The 22,653-nt window shown below is 49.8% G+C and overlaps 1 protein-coding gene across 1 annotated transcript in view; it reads left to right on the top strand.

The window, feature by feature from the left end:
• DYSF (dysferlin) overlaps window positions 1-22,653 on the top strand; it is a 186,796-nt gene that overhangs the window by 54,177 nt on the left and 109,966 nt on the right. The window contains exons 17-23 of the mRNA XM_084855234.1: window positions 1,790-1,905; window positions 4,538-4,651; window positions 6,915-7,092; window positions 8,384-8,508; window positions 9,907-10,013; window positions 14,956-15,148; window positions 18,832-18,987. Coding sequence (XP_084711360.1) covers window positions 1,790-1,905; window positions 4,538-4,651; window positions 6,915-7,092; window positions 8,384-8,508; window positions 9,907-10,013; window positions 14,956-15,148; window positions 18,832-18,987 — 989 coding nt within the window. The remainder of the gene's footprint in view (window positions 1-1,789; window positions 1,906-4,537; window positions 4,652-6,914; window positions 7,093-8,383; window positions 8,509-9,906; window positions 10,014-14,955; window positions 15,149-18,831; window positions 18,988-22,653) is intronic.

Here is a 22,653-nt window from a genome sequence, read left to right as displayed (position 1 = left end):
GCAGTCCTATGTATGCTTACATGAAACTCAGTGGAAATTACTTCTGAGTAGGCCCAGATAGGGTTCCTCTGCTCATCCTATCCACGTACACGCACACCTTTCCCCAGCTCCAAAGGAAAGGAAAGTGCCCCCAGCCCTATAAGAAAATAAAACATTTCCTCTACCTCGACCCCAGGCTCAGCCACTTCATGCCCCACCATAGTGAAATAAAAGGGAGGCAGGGGGAAACAGCAAGAGAGAAAGCAAGGCTGGAGACTAGGAGGGAAAACAGTGAGGTAAAGTGGTGTGCAGGGAGAGAAATAGTGAGGCTAGAAGCAGAGAGAGATTGAGAGAGGGGAAAGGTCGGTGTGGGTGGAAGACAGTTGGGTCGGGCCAGGAAGCAGCTCTTTCCTTCTCCTCCCGCCCCCATAACAGCTTATCTGGCAGGTTCCGGAACTGGAAGGAGAACCTGGTGCCTTAACGTTTTTCAAGTTCTTTATTAAAAATAATGTTTTGAAGGGGGCAGGGAGAGCTTCATGGCCACTACTGGAGGTCCCAAGAGGCACTAGGGTTCTGTGGACCCCAAATTGGGGACCCCTGGATTAGTGGTTTGTTTTTTTTTTTACCCATTTCCAAAATTGGTTGTAGTCTAGGTTTCTGGTTGAGGTTTTAGTGCAGCTGTTCAAACCTTGCATTATAGTTATAAGAACTATAAGTTTCTGTAGGACCAACCCCTGAGATATAGCTTCTGGCACACAATGCCCTTTGCTGTGCCTTTGTTTCACCTTCAGCTGGTAAATTAAATGAATGGGTATTATTTACCTTCTCCTCACACAGCTGCTTAACTTGTCAGTTTGTTTAATTGTTTTCCTCGACACTTTGTAATGGGGCCAAATGGGGCTCCTGTTCTGCTTCTGATGGTTGCTGGCAAGCATATGATAGTATTGCAAGATAGCATTGCATATCAGACAGTACTTTTTAGTTGATATTTAATAGTATTTTTCTCTTGCTTTTGATTGGTAACATGCAATAGTATTGGTACCTGATAGCATTTGATGGATAACATGCAATGGTAATATGTATTTGACAGCTGGCAGCACACAGGATATTATATCTGAAACCTGCAATATCAAAACTATTGAGAGATGCCAACAAGTTGAAAGCATTTTAATTCTGAATTAAAACTTTCATATTCAAAATGTGAATTCGAACTTTGCTTTGGAAATTTTCATTAAAAAATTAATGGGAAATGTTCGTAATATGTGCAAATACTTGTTTCAGATCCACCACATCACAGTAGATCTCCAGATGTTTGGGACTTCAGCTCCCGGCATTCCTGACCATTGGCCATGCTGGCAGGGGCTTCTGGGGGTTGAAGTCCAAAACATCTGGAGATCTACTTTGTGCCTACCCCTGGCTTAGGTTACTAGTTCAAGACTTGAGTTGTGACACATCTGTGGATAGGCCTTTGGGCTCAGGGTGAAACACCTGGGCACTTCCTTCAGTGGGCATTTGAGGTCTTCCTACATCAGTTGTCCCATGCCAACCCACCTTAGAAATGAAATATGTGTTTGCTAGTTTCCTCATCCAAATTTGGTGCTGATAGTGAGGTGAATGCTGCAATGATGTGCATTTTCCCCACAGTTTCATTTTAGTTTCAGAAAAAAAAGTCTCCCGTGAGTAAAATGTCCAGAAGCATCTTGCTGGGGTCACAGAAAGGACCTGCATGGATGGGGCTGCCTGTGGTGACAAGAGCTGCCTCCATCCATAAGCCCACTCTAACAGTTGCCCCACTCTTGTCTTCCCCCAGTGGATGATGGGCTGGGTTTCTTGCCCACCTTTGGCCCATGTTATATAAACCTCTATGGCAGCCCGAGGGAGTTCACCGGATTTCCAGACCCCTACGAGGAGCTCAACACGGGCAAGGTGAAGGAACCATTTTTCATGGCTGGTTTTGAACTGTTGGTGATGAAATGGGGGAGGGAGTTGCTTTTATCTTGCCTGGGATTTGCTCAGATGACAATAAACCTGGTGCTGGTGGTTTGGGGCCTTGTGGTGAAAAGTTGTTGGATACCTCATGGTGTAACAACCCGTGTGGGCTGGCATCTTTTGTTTCCAGGGGGCTGGGACAGAAGAAAGCCTGGGAAGGGACTACCTCACGTACAGCATCCCCAGGCGTTTTCTGGCCCAGCCCCCAGAAGAGGAAGGATCCCTGCCCCCCATGGAAAGCTGCGTTGCCTGCTCAGAGACAGCGCTTATTTTAAAGAGGGGAGTGGGGGGAAAGAAGCTGGGCCACCTCATATTACACTAAGGTAAGCCAACCGCCCCCGACAACAAATAACATTTATTTATTTATTTATTTATTGTATTTCTATTCCACTCAGCCAAAAACACTCTCAAAATGGCTTATAAATAATCAATAAAAGAAGACAGTCCCTGCCCACAGTGAGCTTATGACTTGAAACGTCATGGCGCACAAGGAAAAAGGGATTGGTGAGGAAGAGGGAAAAAGTGAAGTCTTTCAACCTGGCTGGCGGAGTGGTGTCGCTTCCCCCTCTCATCTCCCTCCATACAGCTTGCTGGAATGGCTGCTGGTGGGGACAGTAGAGGGAGGAGGATCCTTCCTGGGGGTTGTCTTCAGGGCTAGAAATGTCAGCCCCATTCCAACACCCCCTACCCTGAATTGCCAGATTTGCCGAACAGTTTGGCAGAGCTCTGTTCCAGTGTCTCAGGCCGAGAGAGTCCGTTCCCATCCCTGGCTCCTTCTGACTGGAGCGGCTGTCAAGGATTGAACCTGGGCTTTCTACATGCCCAGCATGGACTCTGTTAGGGATGTATGAGAATTTTGTCCTTGCTTGCAAAACACGTGAGCATGCCGAGTTCAGAGCTCTGAATGTGAGCGTGAGGGTGAGCAATGAGCCGAAAATAATTGTACATCGTTGAACGCATGCTTGCATTATCTTGTCCCCAATTCCCAGTTTGATTTGTGCAAATATCCTCTGTGGATTGAATCAGCTCTGTTTTAGACTATGGAGGAAAGTTGCGCAAATTAGGAAATTTGTGCAAATTTTGGGAAACTTATGCACGTCTCCTGTTCAATCGCTGCTTAGAATCATAGAATAGTGCTTGATGTGCTCAAGTTTCCCATTTGCGCAGAGTGAGCAGAGACCGCGAACGGGAATCAAGCACAATGCGAATAGTGCGACAGAGAATCCTGGTGTTCTCAAATATCGCTCGTTCACCCTTCCCTGGCCTCTGTCACTGAGCTATGGCCCCTCCCCAGGCTGCCTCTGACTACTGAAGCCAGGGACGACTGAGATGGCTATAATCTTCACCCCCAACCTATGGGCTTCCTCAGGCACTGGGTTGGCCATTCATGGCCTCAGAATACTGGACTCAATGGAACCACCATAGCTCGAGCCAGCAAGGCAGTTCCTGGGTTCTTAGGGCCTCGGAATGGACTCCAGGATTTTCTCTTCACTTCATAGAGGAACGGTAGGAAAAGAACAGTGCTTTGCCCTGTTGTGCAGGCAGGTTGCATAAGCTCTTCTTCCTGCCTTTGCAAATCCACACTTTCAGTTTCAGTTTGGCTTCCGTTCCCTCCTTCCATTCTTCCAGCCCTCCTTGACAAAATATTCTACATTCTTTGGAAGCTTGGAATTTTGGAAGCAGAATAAATTACATGCAATAAGCACATGCAGGCCCATTTTAAAATTTGCATGCATTGTTTTACATGCCTCATTGTCAGGGTGGACACTGAGCCCATATAACCTCAGAGCAGTTCTGATTCTGAGGAGGAACAGCTGTCCATGGGAGAGGAGTGCGCTCTTCCCTCCCAGGCCCTGCAGCTGGCAGAGATTCCTCCTACCAGCATTCCAGCCATAGATAGCAGTCCTGGGAGTGAAAGAGCGCGGGAGGAGGACTGGCTGGATGCTCGACGCAGACGCAGAGAGCGACGAGCTATGGAGGGCGCGGAAAGGAGGCGTAGCACCCGTTTGGCGCGCAAGCAACGGTTGCGTCCAGAGGACCCAAAGGAAAAGGGGAGGGACTCTCCCTAGCCCATAAGTTCAGGGTCTGCAAGTGATTCTCGTTCAAACGGGGACCAACTGTTTCCAACCCGGGGCATAGATTACTCTGCTGTTCATAGCTTAGTCGCTGGTGATAGAGTTATTAAGTTGTAAAAGGAATAAAGCCTTGAAAAGAATCCTTTGTCTGTGTCTGGAGTTGGCTACCGGAGTAGACTGAAAGAGGCCGGCTAGGGCCTCCTGACACTCACATGGATTGACTGACTTATTCCTGTCATGTTAAACCTGATCGATCTCTCTCTTCTCTGGGCCAGTGGTAGCGGCCCAAATAAAATGGGTGTGTTGGTCCTGAGCTGTAAAAGGGTGTGACATGGTGAGAGAGCATGATCATTCATGGGAGATTTCGCTTCCTCCAAAGTGGGCATGCTGGAAGGATGTGTGGAAGACCAGAACTCTGAGGTTCCAGAGGCTGCTCAGCCTGAAAGACACAGAAAGCCCCCTAACAGCACCATGTGCTCCTTTTCCCCCCAAAGGGAGAGGGTGTTGCTTACCGTGGCAGATTGCTGGTAGAACTGGAGACCAAACTGGTGGACCACGTTGAACAGAAGTTGGGGGATATCCCTGCTGATGACATCCTGCGGGTGGAGGTAAACCTATTGCACACTAAATCAGACAAAGACAGCTGTGCTGGTCCATGAGAGAAAAATCCAGAATCCACTGTTGGGATTTATTAGGATCAACCAAATGGAGATGTGCCATTGGAAAGAATTAACCAGGGTCAGAACTGCAGGTATCATATTACATGGAGCAACGCATTTTAGAATGGAGAAGCAATGGCTGATCTCCCTTTCTGAAAACACAAAGGACAGCTGTAGCTCTGATCTGCCCTTGCCTTGGGCAAAACACACCTTTCCTTTGGCACACATTGTCATGAGCCTTCAACCCTGATTTTCAAAAGGGGTGTATGGCAGTATCCTTTCCGTGATGTGAAGGTGGTGTCTGGTGTCGTAGAGCTGTAATTGCCTGCAGTCCAGGTTTCCTGACTCACTGCTCTCTCAAGGCGGTTTAATGGTTCAAGTTGTACCTGCAGAAGCCAAAATAACCCCCTGAAAGCTTCACCCCACTGTGTACACTTTGACATGGCCGTTGCCTATCGGATAGCACCTGTGACGGTGGGTAACACACTCCTCCCTTGTCCCTTTTACTCGAGGAATGCACAAGCATCTATGCGCATCCCCACCTAGGCACATATGTAGCCCTTTAAAAAGGGAATGGAAGTACTCCTGCCCCCTCCCCACAGAGCAAGGCCACACCATTTTAAGGACATTTTCTTTTTTCATTGTAGTCTGTTTTTCTTTGGACATTGTGTACTCCTGCGCTTCAGCAATGATTTTTTAAAAATCTTTTCTGACTGGCTACATCTCCATTCACTGGAAAAGCCACATACTCCTTCCAGCGCCCCGAGTGATGGAAGAGTCACTGGTAGCTCCACTTTGAGGGTGGTTTGCCAAGTCTTTGGGCAGACTCATAAGACATGGGGAAGGCACAAATATTGCTGCTTCTCTACAAAAAATGCATTTCTTTTCTGTATCATGACTTCCAGAGGGGTAGCCATGTTAGACTCTTGCAGCAAAAACAAGAAAGAGTCTTGCGACCCCTTAAAAACTAACAGATATTATGGCATATGCTGGTGTGGACCAGAGGGAACTTATGTCACAATACATGTAATAGTCTTTAAGGTATCACGAGACTGTTATTTTCTGTCAGAGCAAACCAGTTTTATGTAGGTTCAGTCAGATTGGCCGGTACATGAGAGGGGGCTTTTCAGTAGTGGCCCCGTATCTCTGGAACTCCCTCTCTCTAGAAGTACATTTGGCTCCCTCCCTCTTTCCTTCTAGGCAGGCCCTAAAGAGTTTTAAAAACTTCAGTCCTCCTTTGGTTAAAAAGATGGACTGGTTTTAATTTAATACTGCTCTTGTTTAAAATTGTTTTTATTTAAATGTGATACGGTTGATTCTGTGTCGGCACCTTACCCTGATGCTGCTCTTTTACTTGTTTTTTTTTAATATATATATATTTTAGATACTGATGTTGTTATATTATTTTTGTGTAAACTTTGTTTAGTGTGAGCCACCATGGCAAAACGCTTTGTCTTGAAAGTCAGCATAAAAGTTTCTCCAACACAAGTATTTCTTATCCCCAGGGTTAAACATTGGCCTAGCGTTTCCACTTCTCTAATTCTCCCTCTCCATTTGCTTTTGTTTTAGCATTAAATGTTACATCCCTGGCAATGCCCCCATTCCGACACCACCGGTCCTCACACCCTGCCCGCAGAGGCTAGTATCTCATTGCGCCCACACGCTCATGGCAGCATCCGCTGGCGGAACGGGCTTTCGTGCTCCTAAAAATAACCCCAAACAAGTGGAAATGTTTGTTTCTGGAATGGGGCAGGTTAGTGGAGCTTGCAGAACGGAGCTCCACTGACCTGTCCTGATTCAAGAATGAGTGTCTCCACTCATTTCTGGGGTTGTTTTTAGAAGCGCAAAAGCGCTGTTGTGCAGGCGGATGCTCCTGCAAGCACAACAGACCCAGCGCAGTCGGAGTGGCCCTGCTGGGTAGTCCAGAGCTCAAACATAAATGAAGTGCAATGTTTTATGCTTGGGTCCATCGTGATGTGTGCTGAAAGACTGTCGCATCCACACAGACCTGGGTCAGGATTCGTACCGAAGCCTCTGAAGCTGAACTTTGAGGACAGGCTCTGGGTTGGCGTGTGCCGCTCCACTCTAACCGGGGGTTGGGGAAGGGGGACACTTTGTTCAGCTGCCTCACCCCCAGACTTCTAGGTCTTTCCCTTAGTCTGGGGAGGCGACCCACACCACTTCCTCTGCCCCCTCCTCCTCTTCTCGGCAGAAGTACCTGCGCCGACGGAAGTACTGCCTCTGTGCTGCCTTCTATTCAGCCACCATGCTGCAGGATGTGGATGATGCCATCCAGTTTGAGGTCAGCATCGGCAACTATGGCAACAAGTTTGACAACACCTGCCTGCCCCTGGCCTCCACCACACAGTACAGCAGAGCTGTCTTTGATGGTAAGCGGGGCGCTCAGGTCAGCAAGGCTGGACGGGCAACACAAGAGGGGCTGGTTGTGTGGCTCCACCCCCCTGCCCTAAGATGGGACTTCTGGCTCATGAGGCATCCCTGGCAGATGCCTGCTCAGTCCATCTGGAAGAACTTGACTTGTAAAAACAAGGCAGTCAGTGAGGGGCCCTTATTGGCCCGATATGTTTTCAGAGAATCACAGAGCTGCCTAGGACTCTATGCGTCCTCCCATCTAGCTTTAATCCTCCCTTGAACATAAGGATGGACGACTCTGCCAGTTTTGGTTTCTCTCAGTTTCTCATTTTCCAATTTTAAATTTGGTTTGTCTCAAACTCTGAGAATTTCTCTGATCTGAAATTTGATTCATCCCAAACTTTGAGGTTTTATTTTTTAAGTTTGCATGAAAATTAATAAGCTTTTTTGCACACTTTTCTCCTAATGCGTACATTTTTCTATGTGTTTTTGCCTAATATGCACATTTTTGCAAGCAATTTTCCCAACACAATCCGTTTTAAATGTTATTTCCCCCTTACAATACAAGCATTTTTGTGTGCATTTTTTGATTGGAAAACTCCATTGCAAAATTTGGAGGAGGCTGCATTTTGGAGGGTAACTGAGTTTCAATTCATGAAATTAGGTATGTTTGCATCAAAATGCAAAGTGAATGAATTTCCCTCCCCATCCCATCCCAACTTGAAAGAGGATATTCCTTCCCCAGCTCTGTCAGTCACCTATCCAGCCTTTGCTTAAAAATAGCGATGCGTGAAACTCTTCCTTTATTCCCATGTCCTGCGTATTTCTAAAAATGCCATTGTATGTTTGGGATGTTTATCCACAAAAGCATATCTGCAGTTTTCACAAGGCTAGGGTTTTCAGAATGTTTCATTTGCTTCCAAGTGGCATGGGGGTGCATTGTTTTCCATTCCAAGAGCCAACTGGCAAGCTATTTCAAATGCTGCTGGATGTGCACTAGACAGGACTATTTCACTTCCTTTCCCCATTCTGTGCTGTTTGCTTTATTGCACAACATCTGGTGTAATAGAACTCCCATTGAGTATGTGCAGTAGATCGAGGATGGGGGTGGGGGGAAGATGAGTGAACCCCCTAAGGAACAGGGATTTGCCTTTTCTGATACTGCTGCTTTTGACTGTATGTTAAGGCGCCAAGCAACGGCATGCCCTTCTATAGGGCAACAGAGCACCCCTCTTGGCTGATGTCCAGGCAGTGCTGGGCAGGTTGCTTCATTGGCTGGAGAAGTTTCTGTTTTTTTCTGCCTGGCAGGCTGTCAGTACTACTACCTGCCTTGGGGCAACGTGAAGCCGGTGGTTGTGCTTTCCTCCTATTGGGAAGACATCAGCCACAGGACCGATGTGCAGAATCTTCTCTCCTGTGCAGTGGACCGGCTGGTGAGTGAGGCTTCTGGGGAGGGCGCCATTCAGGGCCTCCTTGCACAGCCACTGAGGCCCAAGATAGTTTAAAGGAAAGGCTCCCAGCTGTTTCAGCTCTTCACAGTCAGTATTGGAAGAGGACCCTGGCTGTGATGGTGGTGCATGTGGCTGCACTAGAAAGCTATATGGGGGGAGATTTTCCTAGGGCCTCTTGGAGCCAGCTTATATAGCAGGGATGCAGAACCTCTTTCAACATGAGGGCCACATCCCATTCCGGAGAAGCTCTCGGGGGCTGCATTCCAGTGGTAGGCAGGGATATAAGTGTTGTAAATAAATAAATAAATAAAATAAATAAACGTCAACCTTTCAGAATGGGGAAAAAATGCACGGAAACTGGGAAACCACCAAAGTATTGGTGGTTGGGGAAAGGCTGTTGGGCCAGGGGGAGGGGGCATAGCCATCTGGGGAACCCCAGAGGGCCAGATTGGGACCCCCAACCTGAGGTTCTGCACCCGTTATATGGGGCTGCTCAGTCCTCCTAAGGCTCAGATTGTGAAGCGCCAGGGGTGGAGCCTGGGAGCTAGGGGCGGCACCCAGCAGATCTGGGGGTGGAGCCTACTGGAGCCTGGTGGGTGAGACTTCATGGGTTGAGGCTTCAAGCTGGAGCTCGATGCCCACGGCTGGGAAGTTGGGGACAGAGCAAACAGCAGAAGTCCCGAGCTCAGCAGAGAAACAGCCTTCCTCCCTTGACCCTGGGATTCTGCCCCTTCATCCCTTGAGAAGGAGGCAGCAACTGAAGCTGTAGGCCAGATCCTAAGAGCAGATGGCCACATCCAGCAGATGCAAGCAGTGAAGGCTTTGGTTGGCTTCACCCGGCACAGGGGCTCCCCTGTTTGAATCTTTCCCTGTATTGCAAATGCAAAGCTGAGGCTACGGGAAGGTAAAGGGCTCCCCTGAGCTTTCTCCTTGAGATACTATTTTTCCCATGTGGGGGGCAATTTTCCTTCCTCTTATGGGAGCATTCAAATATGCACCTTCCCCCATCGTGGAAAAGCATTCTGCTCCAAACTTGCAACCAGCACACAGAGGCAGACAGGCACGCACGCGCGTGCACACGGGCTGGGATTCTCCAGTTGTCACCACATCCCTGCTTGACATGGCACAGCTCTACCACAGAAGGGGCTTGTGACAGTGCTGGGTGTCGGCTGGGGTGGGGCTGGGAAGAGCCCCTGATGCTACATCCTGTCGGCTGCATAAACGCCACGCAGGGCGCTCAGTGGCTGCCATGCTGAGCGCGGCGTGGGACTGGCCTTGGGACGACGCCTTGCCTCTGCACAAGCTGGTGGCAGGGCAAAGCGGTGGGGCGGCGGCACAGCTTCAGCAGTGTGGGGATGTTGTGCTCTCTGCCCGGTGCAGGAAGCGAATCTGGATCTCTTCCACCTCGCCCTGAAGGCCAAGTGCTCCGCCAGCGACCTGGACACCCTCGTGGCTCAGTTGATGGATGAGATCATCGCGGACTGCAGGTAGGCTTGCGCGAGGCGGCTGCTGGGCCAGCCGGCGTTCTGCGGGTTTATTACAAGCGCATTTGTTTGGCTTGGATGGGGGCCCCGGTGCTGAAGAATGCCGTCCTTTGGCGAGCGCTTGCCGTGGAGGTTGCTGAGCCAAGGCACGGAGTTGAAAAGGTGATATTTCAGGCAGGTCATAAATTTCCACTCCACAGGCCCCGGCCTACCTGAATGGGCCTCATTGTATTTTGGGGTGAGCCGTTCTGACAGACCCTCTCTCAGATGGGATCTCCTGGCTCAGTGGGCGGAGCAGCCCCCAGCTCACAATCTCAGGTCTTATTGTTAGCCATAATTCATCCGTCGCCTCTTGTTCAAAGGGCCTGGAAAATTCTGGTCTTGATCCTTCCTCATAACAACACTGTGAGGACTGTCACGATTATTCCCTCTTTATAAACAGAGAAACTTGAAGTTGAGAGGCAGCGTGTCTTGCCATGGCCTTCCCAAAGACCCGTTGGCCCTTGAGTGCCCATATGCACTAGAGGGGATGAGGGGAGTATCACATTTTCCAACATTTCGTGGCCAAAACAAACGTTACTTCAAATGCACATCGAGCACAGCTGCATCCTTTTTCATTTTTACTCCACAGTAGGTCCAGGGTCCCTGATCTGCATCAGGGCCCTCGTGTGAGGAGTAGAGGGGCTTTGAAGATCTAGGTTGGGGCTTGTGCACCTACTCCAGATTAAAGATGAAAAGAAGACATCACTGCTAGACTCACATGTAAAGTGATGGCTGAGTTGGCCCTCAAAGACGCCCTGCACAGTGCTGGGAACATGCAGGGCCCCATCGCAGAAGGCTTACCTTCAGGGAAGAGGCCGAGACGGTGCGCAACCCATGGGCAACAATGCGCAGGATGCTGATTGTGAGGAGGGGATCGCACGTCCCAATCCCATGAGCATTTACTTGGCAGCAAGTCCCAGTCATTTCACCGGGGCTTACTTCCAAGTTCATGTGCTGCAGCCTTCTCCTTTTTAAAAATTTCCCTTCCTCCTTCCCATTGCAGTTCAGCCCACCTGGTCGCTCACCTGGCTTCTGTCTTTCTACCTGCTTGTGCATAGCTACCCCTCCTTTGGCATCCTCCAGAGGGTCACCAGGGTGCCTGTAAGGCAGGCAGGGGTTGAGGCTGCTGCCGTGAGGCTGCTCCCCCTCCTCCCACATTCTGTTCACTGTAGTCAAACCCTGCCAGGGGCTTGCCTATGTGGGGAGCAGACACTTGCTCAGGGCTAATCAGCCTGGCTCAGTCTGTCTGTCCTGTTGCAGGCTTCTCCTTCCTGCCGCTCCATCAGCAGACTTGCCCTGAAAGGCTGGAGAACTGGCCTCTCTTGTACCTGTCTCTGGTCCTTCTGGTGCTGAGTGCAAAGGACAGACAAGGGGAATGAAAGGATGAGCAATAAAGGCTGCATGTGTTTGGGAGCTTGCTAAGGGGTGGGAATTGTGGGTTGATGGGAGTTGTAATCCAACACATCTGGAGGGCACCAGATGGTTTTCTGGTTGGGAAAAGCCAGGCTAAGGCAGACCGAAAGCCCCCCATTCTTTCGGAACCACGCTGCCTGCCATGCTGGAAATGCCCCATCAACGAACATGGCTGGCTGGGCGAATGGCCTTCTTCTTCTCCTTCTCCTCGTCCTCCTCCTCTCCAGCCTGTTTATTTCTTTTTGATCCCCCAGAAGGAGCTGTTCCAGTTTCTCTTGCGTTTCCTCTCCCTCCCTCCCTCTCCCCTACGGATGTGCTTGTTTAGAAAATGTCAAAGATATTCCCGAGGCCATAAATATGGCATGGCTTCTGTGTGTGCCATACGTGACCTGGGGCATATCCCAGGACTTTGGTTTCCCAGAGGGAAGGCTCCCTCCAACAAAAATCCATTTAAATAGTGGGGAAATGTCACTGCAGAAGCTGCCAAACTGGTGGTTCATGCAGGCTGGGACTGGCCCAGGCCCGCTGTCTCTCCTCCTCCTCCTCCTCTCCACCATCTCCTGTGGTAAATTGCTTCCATGCTGAATGAATCCATGAGCAGCACGAGCTGCAGCTGTTAGAAATGGGAGAAGAAGAGTTGTTATGACTGAGATTACGATAAGCGTGGCAGTGACCTGATTAAGGGTACAATCCTATGCGCGTGTCCTTGGGAGTCCTAATGAACGCTGTTGGTCTTGTTTCAGAGCAGACATGCATAGGATTGGGCTGCTAAGAAATCTTAGTTGATTAATTAAAGGTGTTTTAACTGATTAACTAATCAATTAAGTATGTGAATGACTAAAATAATAATTTTGAAGAAAAGGGTGTACTTTTTGGGGGGATGATGCAATTTGAATGCTACAGTATGCACCATCTTAGAAGAGGCCCTCCCTTCCCCTCTTCTGTACCCTCCAGATGTGTTGGATTACAACTTCCATTACACACACACACACACACACACACACACACAGAGTCATGGATGTCCATGGTGCTTTACAGAGTAATATGAACAGAGCTCCCTGCCCCAAGGAGCATGCAATTTCAGTGCAGACAAAAGGGCAGACAATTCTGCCCTTTTGTCTGCCCTTTTAATTTCTTTAAAATATTTCTAGACAATGGAGGAAGGGGAGAGGGAAGAGTAAGAAGGGGATGTGTGTGAGCAAATGCAGTTGTGTCTATGGACTTCGGCAGTAGGCTAACAACCCACCTGACTGGCCCAGCGATACCTTTTGCCTAATCTTCACTTCCCAGAAGGAGCTCTGGCCACTTGCCTTCCTCCTTAGCAAATCGTTGCACAGCTTCCCAGCTAGGATCCACCATGGCTTGATCCTGGAAGGGTTCAGTAGCGGAACATGTGAAGAAATAATAAAGGATGGAGTATCTCTGGACATGTGCAAAGTCCATTCAGAATAGAGGGAAGAAGGGAAGGCAAGAAATACAGGAATGTGAAAGGGGAGGAAACCTCGGAGGTGCTCAGAAGACAGTTTATTGACCACTGTGCTGCAAGTTAAAATTCTTCCTCAAGGGTGACTCCGATTCAGTTCACTCAAGGAAAGATAAATACTCTCTTGTCTTCCACAGCATCTCAAAATACCCTCTGAGTAAGTGGTTAAGTTGTGCTCATATGGAACATAGTGCTTGTTTTTCCTTGAATGAACTGAATCAGAGACGCTCCTGAGGAAGAGCCATGAATGGTTTTCTGTGCAACTGGAGGGCAGTGACCATACCTCGCCCTCCCATGGAGCTGAAATAGGGGAACTCGATCATAAACCTGAGGGCCTGTGTTTTAGTTCATGAAAAGTGACCCTCAGATTCCATCAGAAGATGAAATTTGCACATTCCAAGATTCAGAGTTTTGGATTTGAAGTTTGCAAAGCGTTTCAGCAAAATCCCACTAATCCGTGTGAGTCCAGAAATGTAAAAAGTAGAACAGTGTGGTTTGAAAACGTTTACCCTCACTTGACTAATTGCTGAGGAACTTACTTGAAGCCATTGACTGGCACTCAGCATTGTCCACAGCGGGGTAGTGATAGACTTTGCAGTGCAGACACTCATCACAACACTCCCCGTAGCCATGCCACTAAAGGTGAGTCCAAAAATTCAGGCAGCTGTGTTGATCCACATCAACAAATTTGTTCTTTCAGCAGGTCTTTTGTAAAGCTAATGGGTCTTAATTGCCCATTCAGGACCAAGCCACCCCAAAATACTTTGCCTTACAACAGGGAACATCATCATCATCTACATTTCTGTGCCACCCAATAGCCAAAGCTCTCTGGGTGGTTTACAAAAGGTTAGAATCTTAAAAATACAATATAAAATGTAATATAAAAACCATTTACATACAACAACAATTTGAAACAATCAACAATAACAATCCCAGGACCAGTTAAAACCTTATCATACGCTTTCAAATGCTTGGGAGTAGATGACTGTCCTAACCTGGCCCCAAAGGATGATAATGTGGGGCATCAGGTGGACCTCACTGGGGAGTGTGTTCGAAAACCAGGGGGCCACCACCAAGAAGGCCCTCTCCCTTGCTGCCAGTGCATGGGTAGACTCATACCAGGTGAGGTGCTCCATCACGTATTGCGGTCCCAAGTTGTGTAAGGCTTTATAGGTCAAAATCAGCACCTTGAATTGGGCTTGGAAACATATAGGCAGCCAGTGCAAGCAGGCCAGAATTAGTGCTATGTGTTGAGGACTTCTGGTCCCTGTTACCGATCTGGCCACTGCATTTTGCACAAGCTGCAGCTTCTGAACCATCTTCAAGGACAGCCCCACATACAGCATATTTCAGCAATCTAACTTGGAGTTTCCCAGAGCATAGACTACTGAGGCCAGGTTATCCTTGTCCAGATAGGGATGTAGCTGGGCTACCAAGCAAAGCTGGTAGAAGGCACTCCGTGCCACACAGGCCACTTGAGCCTCCAGATGACTCCAGGAGGACCCCCAAGCTATGAGCCTGCTCCTTCAGGGGGAGCGCAGCCCCTCCCAGAACAGGCTGAACATCCCCCAACAATACCTTGCTGCTAGGAAAATTCCCCCCAGCTACTATGTGGGCTGCAGTAAGCTCAGAGGGAACAGGGAATTCTGGGGCGGGGAGGCAGGCGGCGTCAGCACCCCGGTAACAAGAGTGCCAGGGCCGTGTCCCTGTGAGCCATGGCTCCCCTGTGCCATGGATTGTCCATCCACGCACCGGGGGAAGCACTGGAACTGCCTCTGTTACATTGACTGGTGAAGGGGAGTGGAGGCTCGTGTCTGAGGGTCGCCTTGGCCCAGGCCAGCGCAAAATCCAGACAGAGGTGCGGAGGGGGGGGTTAAAGAGGTGGGTAGAGGAGGAGGAGAAGGGGGCAGGAAGGAGCAAAGCAGCATCAGCGGGCCCTCCCGTCAGACTTGACGAGCCCCGGGGTGGGTGGATTCTCTGACTTCTTTGTGCCTTCCCCCTCCACAGCCAGCCGCTGGTTGATGTCACCCAGAAACCAGCCAGCACCCATTTGGACCAGTATCTGTATCGCTTCCGCACCACCAATCTCAACCAGATTGTCCAGGCAGCCCTGAGGTTGAAGCATGAGGACTCCGACCTGCAGACAGTCCTGGACCAAGCGGAAGACTGGCTCTCTAGGCTGAAATCCATGGTGGAGGAGGTAGGCAGGCTTCCTTGCTTGCGAAGTGGAGAGCCCTTGCCTGCCGTTTCCACCCCTTCCAAATCTTCAGTGTTGAACAGTCTTTGGCTGTCTGTGTGTGTGTGTGTGCGCGTGCACGTGCAGGGTGTGTGTGTGAGGGAATGTCCGAAAACACTGGCCTGGAAACCACCCTGGGAGATGCCCTTGGATAACATGGGAGATGCTCTGTGTATAATTTTTAAAGCAAAGCAGTGAAAAGCACAGCCTGAGGCATGAATCCAAGGACTGGGCTTTTGCGGGCTGCATCTTGCTTACACTCCATACCGCTGGCCTTTGGGCAAACCAGCAAAACCACAGCCCAGGCTTTTTCCATTCCCAGCCACGTTGAACAGATGGAATCAGCTGTGCTTGTGTTATGCAACCGACAGGAGCTTGCTTAGCAAAGGAAGTAAGTTAGACCTCGAGTAGACATGACCTGGGAGATCTGTAATCAAGGTCTGCTGGGTTGGATTTGGGGGGTGGGGGGACATCAGAGAAGCTTATTTGATCAGGTACTGATTTGATCAGGGAAGTGTCGGGGGAAGGGTGTTGGACCCACACCATTTCCCTGATGTAAGTTGCCTCCCTGCCCCCGCCCCTGTCCAGTTCTGCTGGGTGGGAAAAGGCAGGTTACAAAAGACAGGGATGTACTTGTGCAGTCGGCTTCCCCAATCCGATTCCCTCCAGATGTATTGGACTACAACTCCCATAATCCCCAGCCACCACAACCATTTGCCTACTATTGACATTGCAGTCCAGCACATCTGGAGGGCACCAGGTTGGGGAAGGCACAGAAAGAGAGGCACACAGGTGCAGTCCGCTGCCTCAGCAGCCCCGATGATCGCAAATCTCTCGCTTTGCCTGTCATATAAGCAGGCTGCGTGGCCCAGGGGGTCAGTCAGAGAGCAGGCCAGAAAGACTGCCAGTGTCTGAAGGTTCCTGCACACGTAGCAAGAATTCATCTCGTATTGCATTCTCTTTCCTAAGCATAACCTGTCCCACAAAACGGCTTTCCCAGATATGAGAGCTTTCTTTCTTGGTGATGTTTCTGTCCCACCACAAATTGTATCCCCACACCAACCTTGTGAGGTAGGGTAGGCTGGGTGCTTCACGGCTGGGTGGGGATTTGAGCCCGGATCTCCCTCCCTGCACCTACCACTACCCCTTCCATTGCCCTGGCTCTTAGATGGTGAGAGAAGCTGCCAGAGCCAGCACAAGGTGCTCTGATGCCTTTACCGCGGGCAGGGCAGAGATCCCTGTCCCCTAAGTATCCGGGCACAATCCCACCTGGAAGGTCTCCTGCCCAAACCCCATTGAAATGAAGGGGGACTGAGTGAACTCACATCAATGATGGGCTCAGGAGGGAGGGCTGTGCCCCCCGCCCCACCCTGCGCTCTGCGGCTTCCTGCCTTGCGAAGCCTGGGCAGGGCAGGGGATGCCGCAAGGCAGAGGAGCGGGTCCCCTGCGCCACCGCAGGCGGAGGAGAGCCCCCTTTCTTCGCTGGCCTTCTGATGTGCCCTGCTGGACCCAGCTTCCAGCCGGAGATGCCGCTGGATGCTGCCCACGGGGGAGTCAGCCTGTCGTCTGCGAAGGGCCGATTCCGGCGCTTGGAGCGGCGGCGGGGTCTGGCTCGCGGCTGCCCAAGAACAGGGGGTCGCTGGCAGGGAAGGGTGTGGTCCGTGGGGCCGCTGCTGGAGGCACTGGGCGGCTCTCCCTGCCTCTGCGATCGCGGGGCAACCCGACAGGGCACCAGGGCTGCCAAAGGCAGGGGCCGCGTGGGCTGTGAGGGGCTGAGCGTGGCCTTCCCCAGCCGGGGCCCCCAGTTGCACTGGACTGCAGCCCCCATGGCCCCCACGGTCAGGAGCGCCAGGAGCGGCAGCCCAAAATATCTGGAGGGCCCCAGGCTGGGAGAAGCTGCCCTAGGAGTCTGGCCTGGCCTCCCCAGAGAGGCAGGCTTGGAAGGGGCGTGTGTGTGTGTGGGGGGCGCCCAGAGCAGGGCGTCGCGAGGGCTCCCTCAGCCCCCCCAGTAGCCAGTATGAGCTGTGTTGGTCTCAGACCCCCGCCCCATAGAGGGCAGATGCAGCATGTTGCTGGCAGTCAGTCTGGGGAGGGGAGACCGCTCTTGCTCTGGGCTTTGGCGGAGATCACTCCACGAGGGCGCTGCTTTGATGGCTGGAGGAGGTTTGAATGAAGGGACATCGATGGTGGCTGCTGCTATCTGTGGCGATTAGCCGTGGCCTGCTCAGGTGGAGGCTGGAGAGAGACAGTTGGCAGTTTGTGCGTGGCTGAGCGAAGGGCATGAAGTGCGCGCGCGCGCATCTTTTGGCTGTCTGCGCGGAGGAGCCGAGGGCAAGGACCCAAGGGGGATGCTTCTGAGGGAGCAGCTTCCGCTTTAACGCCTCGTGCAGCATCTTTGTAAATAAACAGATACTGCAAAAGGCACCAAAAGTCCATAACGCTCTGTCCCCATGGGGGAAACGACCCGGAAGGAAAATGCTGCCCACCCCCCATATGTCCTTCCACTTGGGGAAGCAGGGGGAGCATGAAACCTGGCTTTGTCTTCTTTGTTTTTTGACACTGCTAGGATTGAAAGTGTGAGAAGCAAGCTTTCAGGGCACACAGATCTCGTCTTGAGCAGAGATGTTCAAAGCAAACAAAGGGGGAAACCATCATGAATGCCTCAGCAGATGTTTTGCAAGCCATGTCTCCTGTCATTTGGGACCCTGAGGCTGGGCAAACCGAAGCCATTTTGGTGCCACTAGCAGCTGCGAGGAGGACTTAGTTTGCTTTGGGTGGCTGGGCTGGTCCTCCTGCAGGGGTGCAGAAACCCCCCCAGGAACATTCTACACCTGAGCTGAGCCTTGCCCAACCCGGTCCTCTCCAGATGACCAAATCTCCGAGCATCCCCCAGCCAGGCTGCACTAGCCCCTGGGTACCAAACACCTGAAGAGGCGGGGGAATGTGTGGGCAGCTCCACCCGACAATGATGCGTATGCATACCCTCCACGTGTGGAAGTGGCCCCACCCCTTTCCAACTGATGGCGGGCATGGCCAACACATGCACATTCCCATCAGCCACACTTTTGGTACCCAGAGCTGGCCCATTCCCCCCTGCACCATTTTCCTGAAGAAGATTTTCCTGATGAAGATTTTCCAATCCCCCCTCCCCCATGCTGCTTTGGGCATAAACAGCAACTTCCCTTCTGGGTCAATTGGCTGCGCTGGTGGCAGAGAGGTTTTCATCAGGAAGATGGCATGGGGGCAGGAGGGCTCATAGGATCACAGAATCATAGAATAGTAGTTAAATCTCTTCCCTTGTGCCATGGTCCTGATCCAGATACAGATTGGGGCCCTTGCAATTGCTTTCTCTTCCTCCTCCTCCTCCTTCTCCTCTCTTCCTTCTCTTCCTCCTCCTCCTCCTCCAACAAGCAAATGCAATCACATTTAACGTATTGTCATGTTTAGCCCTCACTCTTATGTCTTGAGTTGGGGTGCTCTTACAACCTTGATGTACACCTAAAACCCACCGCATGAGGCATGGCCCCTTCATTAGACAGCCATCCCTTCCTGTGCTTGCCTTCCACCTTCCTTCTTGATCTGCTTCTTCCTCCTTGTTCAATTTTGCTGCCTGATGTCTGTCCTCACTTGGCCCACCTGTTTTCCAGCCGCAGAACAGCCTGCCGGACATTGTGATCTGGATGCTGCAAGGAGACCGGCGTATTGCTTACAGCCGGGTGCCCGCTCGTGAGGTCCTTTTCTCCCGGAACGGAGCCAACTGCTGTGGAAAGAACTGTGGGAAACTCCAGACAATATTCTTGAAGGTAGGTTTTTTCAGCACCAGTTTTTTCCATTGTGTGTTGTTGGTTTTTTTGTGAAAACACAGGGATGGGATTTTGATACCTAAAAGAAAAACTGGAGGGATCGCTGGAAGAATTCTGCAAGGGTTTTCACCTTGTGCCCCATTTCCCCCCCGCTTCTGTCATTACTGGCAGGGCTTTCAGGATGTAATTATATGTCAAGTTTGAAAAATAGCTCAGTTCACTCACCCATTTTTGTGGGGCTGGAGTGGGGGTTAGGAATGATGTCAAACAATCATCCCAAACTGTTCTACTTGCAGAAAAGAAGTGGAGAGAGCAAAGCAATACAGGCTTGGAGAGAGATGGAATGACTATATCTGAAATAAGGTCTCTTGAGCCATATGATTGGCTAATTAATTAATTTTCATAGAATCATAGAACAGTAGGGTTCGAAGGGGCCTACAAGACCATCGAGTCCAACCCCCTGCACAGTGCAGGGATCCAAGTCAGAGCATCCCTGACAGATGGCTGTCCAGTCTCATCTTGAAGGCCTCCAGTGTGGGAGAGCCCACTACCTCCCTAGGGAATGGTTTCCATTGTCCTGTTGCTCTAACAGTCTGGACATTTTTCCTGATGTTCAGCCGGAATCTGGCTTCCTGTAACTTGAGCCCATTCTTCCGTGTCCTGCATTCTGGGATGAAGGAGAAGAGACCCTGGCCTTCCTCTCTATGACAACCTTTCAAGTACTTGAAGAGCGCTATCCTATCTCCCCTCAGTCTTCTCTTCTCAAGGCTAAGCATGCCCAGTTCTTTCAGTCTCTCCTCATAGGGCTTTGTTTCCAGTCCCCTGATCATCTTTGTTGCCCTCCTCTGAAGCCTTTCCAGCTTGTCTGCATCCTTCTTAAAGTGTGGTGCCCAGAACTGGACACAGTACTCCAGATGAGGCCTAACCAGTGCTGAGTAGAGGGGAACTAGTACTTCCTGGGATTTGGAAGCTATGCTTCTATTAATGCAGTCCAAAAGAGCATTTGCCTTTTTTGCAGCCACATCACATGGTTGGCTCATATTCAGCTTGTGATCGACAACAATTCCAAGATCCTTCTCGCTTGTAGTGCTGTTGAGCCACGTCTCCCCCATCTTGTAACTGTGCATTTGGTTTGTTTTTCCTAGGTGCAGAACTTGGCATTTATCCCTATTAAATTTCATTCCGTTGTTTTCTCCAGTCTATCAAGATCACTTTGAATGTTGTTTCTGTCTTTCAAAGTTTTAGCTATCCCGCCCAATGTTGTGTCATCTGCAAATTTGATCAGCATTCCCTGCACCTCCTCCTCTAAGTCATTAATACAAATGTTGAAGAGCACTGGGCCCAGGACTGAGCCCTGTGGTACTCCACTCGTTACCTCTCCCCAGTTTGAGAAGCTCCCATTGATAAGTGCTCTTGAATCTGATCCTGTAGCCAACTGTGGATCCACCAGATTGTTGTTTCATCTAGCCCACTTTGAGCTAGTTTGCTCATCAGGAGATCATGGGGCACTTTGTCAAAGGCTTTGCTGAATCTGAGGTATATTATGTCCACAGCATTCCCACAGTCCACAAGGGAGGTGACCTGATAAAAAAATGAGATCAGATTCATCTAGCAGGATTTGTTCTTGATAAATCCATGTTGGCTTTGAGTAATCACTGCATTGTTTTCAAGGTGCTTACAGATGGATTGCTTTATCATCTGCTCCAGACTTTTCCCAGGGATTGATGTCAGACTGACTGGTCTGTAGTTCCCAGGTTCCTCCTTTTTACCCTTTTTGAAGATAGGGACAACATTAGCCCTCCTCCAGTCATCTGGCACTTCCCCTGTCCTCCATGATTTCTCAAAGATAATAGCCAGTGGTTCTGAGAGTTCTTCTGCAAGTTCCTTTATTACTTCAGGATGCAGTTCATCTGGCCCTGGAGATTTGAACTCATTCAAAGTAATGAGGTGTTCCTTGACCATATGCCTATTGATCTCAAGCTGCAATCCTGCCCCTTCAGCCTGTACTTCGCCTTTGCCAGGGGGGTCATAGACCCTCTTTTGGGAGAAGACTGAGCCAAAGTAGGAATTGAGCACTTCTGCCTTTTCTTTGTTATCTGTTATCATTTTGCCATCCTTATTTAATAGTTGAATGAGCATTTCTTTCTTTTGTCTTTTACTATGCACGTAGCTGAAGAAAGCTTTTTTGTTGCTTTTAGCATCCCTCACTAACCTCAGCTCGTTCTCAGCTTTAGCCTTCCTGACGCCATCCCTGCAATTCTGTTCCACCTGCCTGCACTCTTCCTTTGTTGCTCGTCCTTCCTTCCACCTATGTGTCCTTTTTTGTTTTCAGGTCATCCCTAAGCTTTTTGTGAAGCCACATTGGCTTCTTCTGTTGTCTTCCACCTTTTCTTCTTGTTGGAATTGTTTGTGATTGTGCCTTGAGAATTTCCTTTTTTAAAAGCTCCCACCCATCTTGGACTCCTTTTCTCGCTAGCATCGCTTGCCATGGGACCCTGCTGATCATTGTTCTGAGTTTATGAAAATCAGCTTTCCTAAAATCCAAGGTATGGGTTTGACTACACTCGGCTTTTGCTTCCTTTAGAACCAGGAACTCAAGTATAACATGGTTGCTTTCCCCCAGAGTTCCTGTAACTGCTACTTCACCCACTAAGTCATCTCTGTTAGTTAGGATCAAGTCAAGGATAGCCAATCCTCTAGTTCCTTCCTCTGCTTTCTGTAGGAGGAAGTTATCTGCCACACAAGTCAGGAATTTCCTGGAGGGGCCATGTTTTGCAGAATTTGTCTCCCAACAAATATCGGGGAAATTGAAGTCCCCCATTACTACTACATCATGCTTCCTTGAAACATTGGCAATGTGCTTTTCAAAACTTTCGTCCTCGTCTTCTCCTTGATTGGGTGGCCGGTAGTAGACTCTGACCACCAGGTTCCTTTTATTCTTTGCTGCATTTATTTTAACCCAGATGCTCTCGATGGGGCTACCAAGCCCCTCATCCTGTATTTCTGTGCAGAGATATGTATTTTTCACATACAGTGCAACCCCACCTCCCTTTCTGTTCCTCCTGTTCTTTGTGAACAAGTTATATCCTTCATTTGCTGTATTCCAGTCATGAGAGTCATCCCACCAAGTCTCAGTTATACCTATCAAGTCATAATTTTCCTCCTGTATTAAGAGTTCAAGTTCATTCTGTTTGTTCCCCATACTCTGGGCATTAGTGTATAGACATTGAAGGCTATGTGCTTCATAGTCTGGTTTTCTTCCTACATGTTTGTGAAGACTATTATTGGGTGTTATTAGAGCTGTTCTCTCCGTTGCGGTGCATGAGCCTTCGTCCATTGTTACCCCCAACTTTACATCTCCCTTCCCTGTAGGATTCAGTTTAAAGCCCTCCTGATAAAGTTCTTCATGCTGTGGCGAAACACATTCTTCCCAGCTTTTGTGAGGTGCAACCCGTCTCTTGCCAGTAGTCTGTCTTCCAGGAAGTATAGCCCGTGGGCCCAGAATCCAAATGTCTCTCGTAAGCACCACCTTCATAGCCAGTCATTCACCCAGAGTATTTTTCTTTCCCTTTTTCTCCCTCTTCTGACTACTGGAAGGATGGATGAGAAAACTATCTGGGCCCCAAAATTCTTGAGTTTCCTTTCCAAAGCTTCAGAGTCTGATGT

Source organism: Heloderma suspectum, chromosome 5, assembly GCF_057233095.1.
Source record: "Heloderma suspectum isolate Gila_16-S chromosome 5, 16-S_ref, whole genome shotgun sequence".
Classification (NCBI taxonomy): Eukaryota; Metazoa; Chordata; class Lepidosauria; order Squamata; family Helodermatidae; genus Heloderma; species Heloderma suspectum.
Note: the sequence above shows the minus strand (reverse complement) of the source record. Positions and strands in the feature narration are given on the sequence as shown.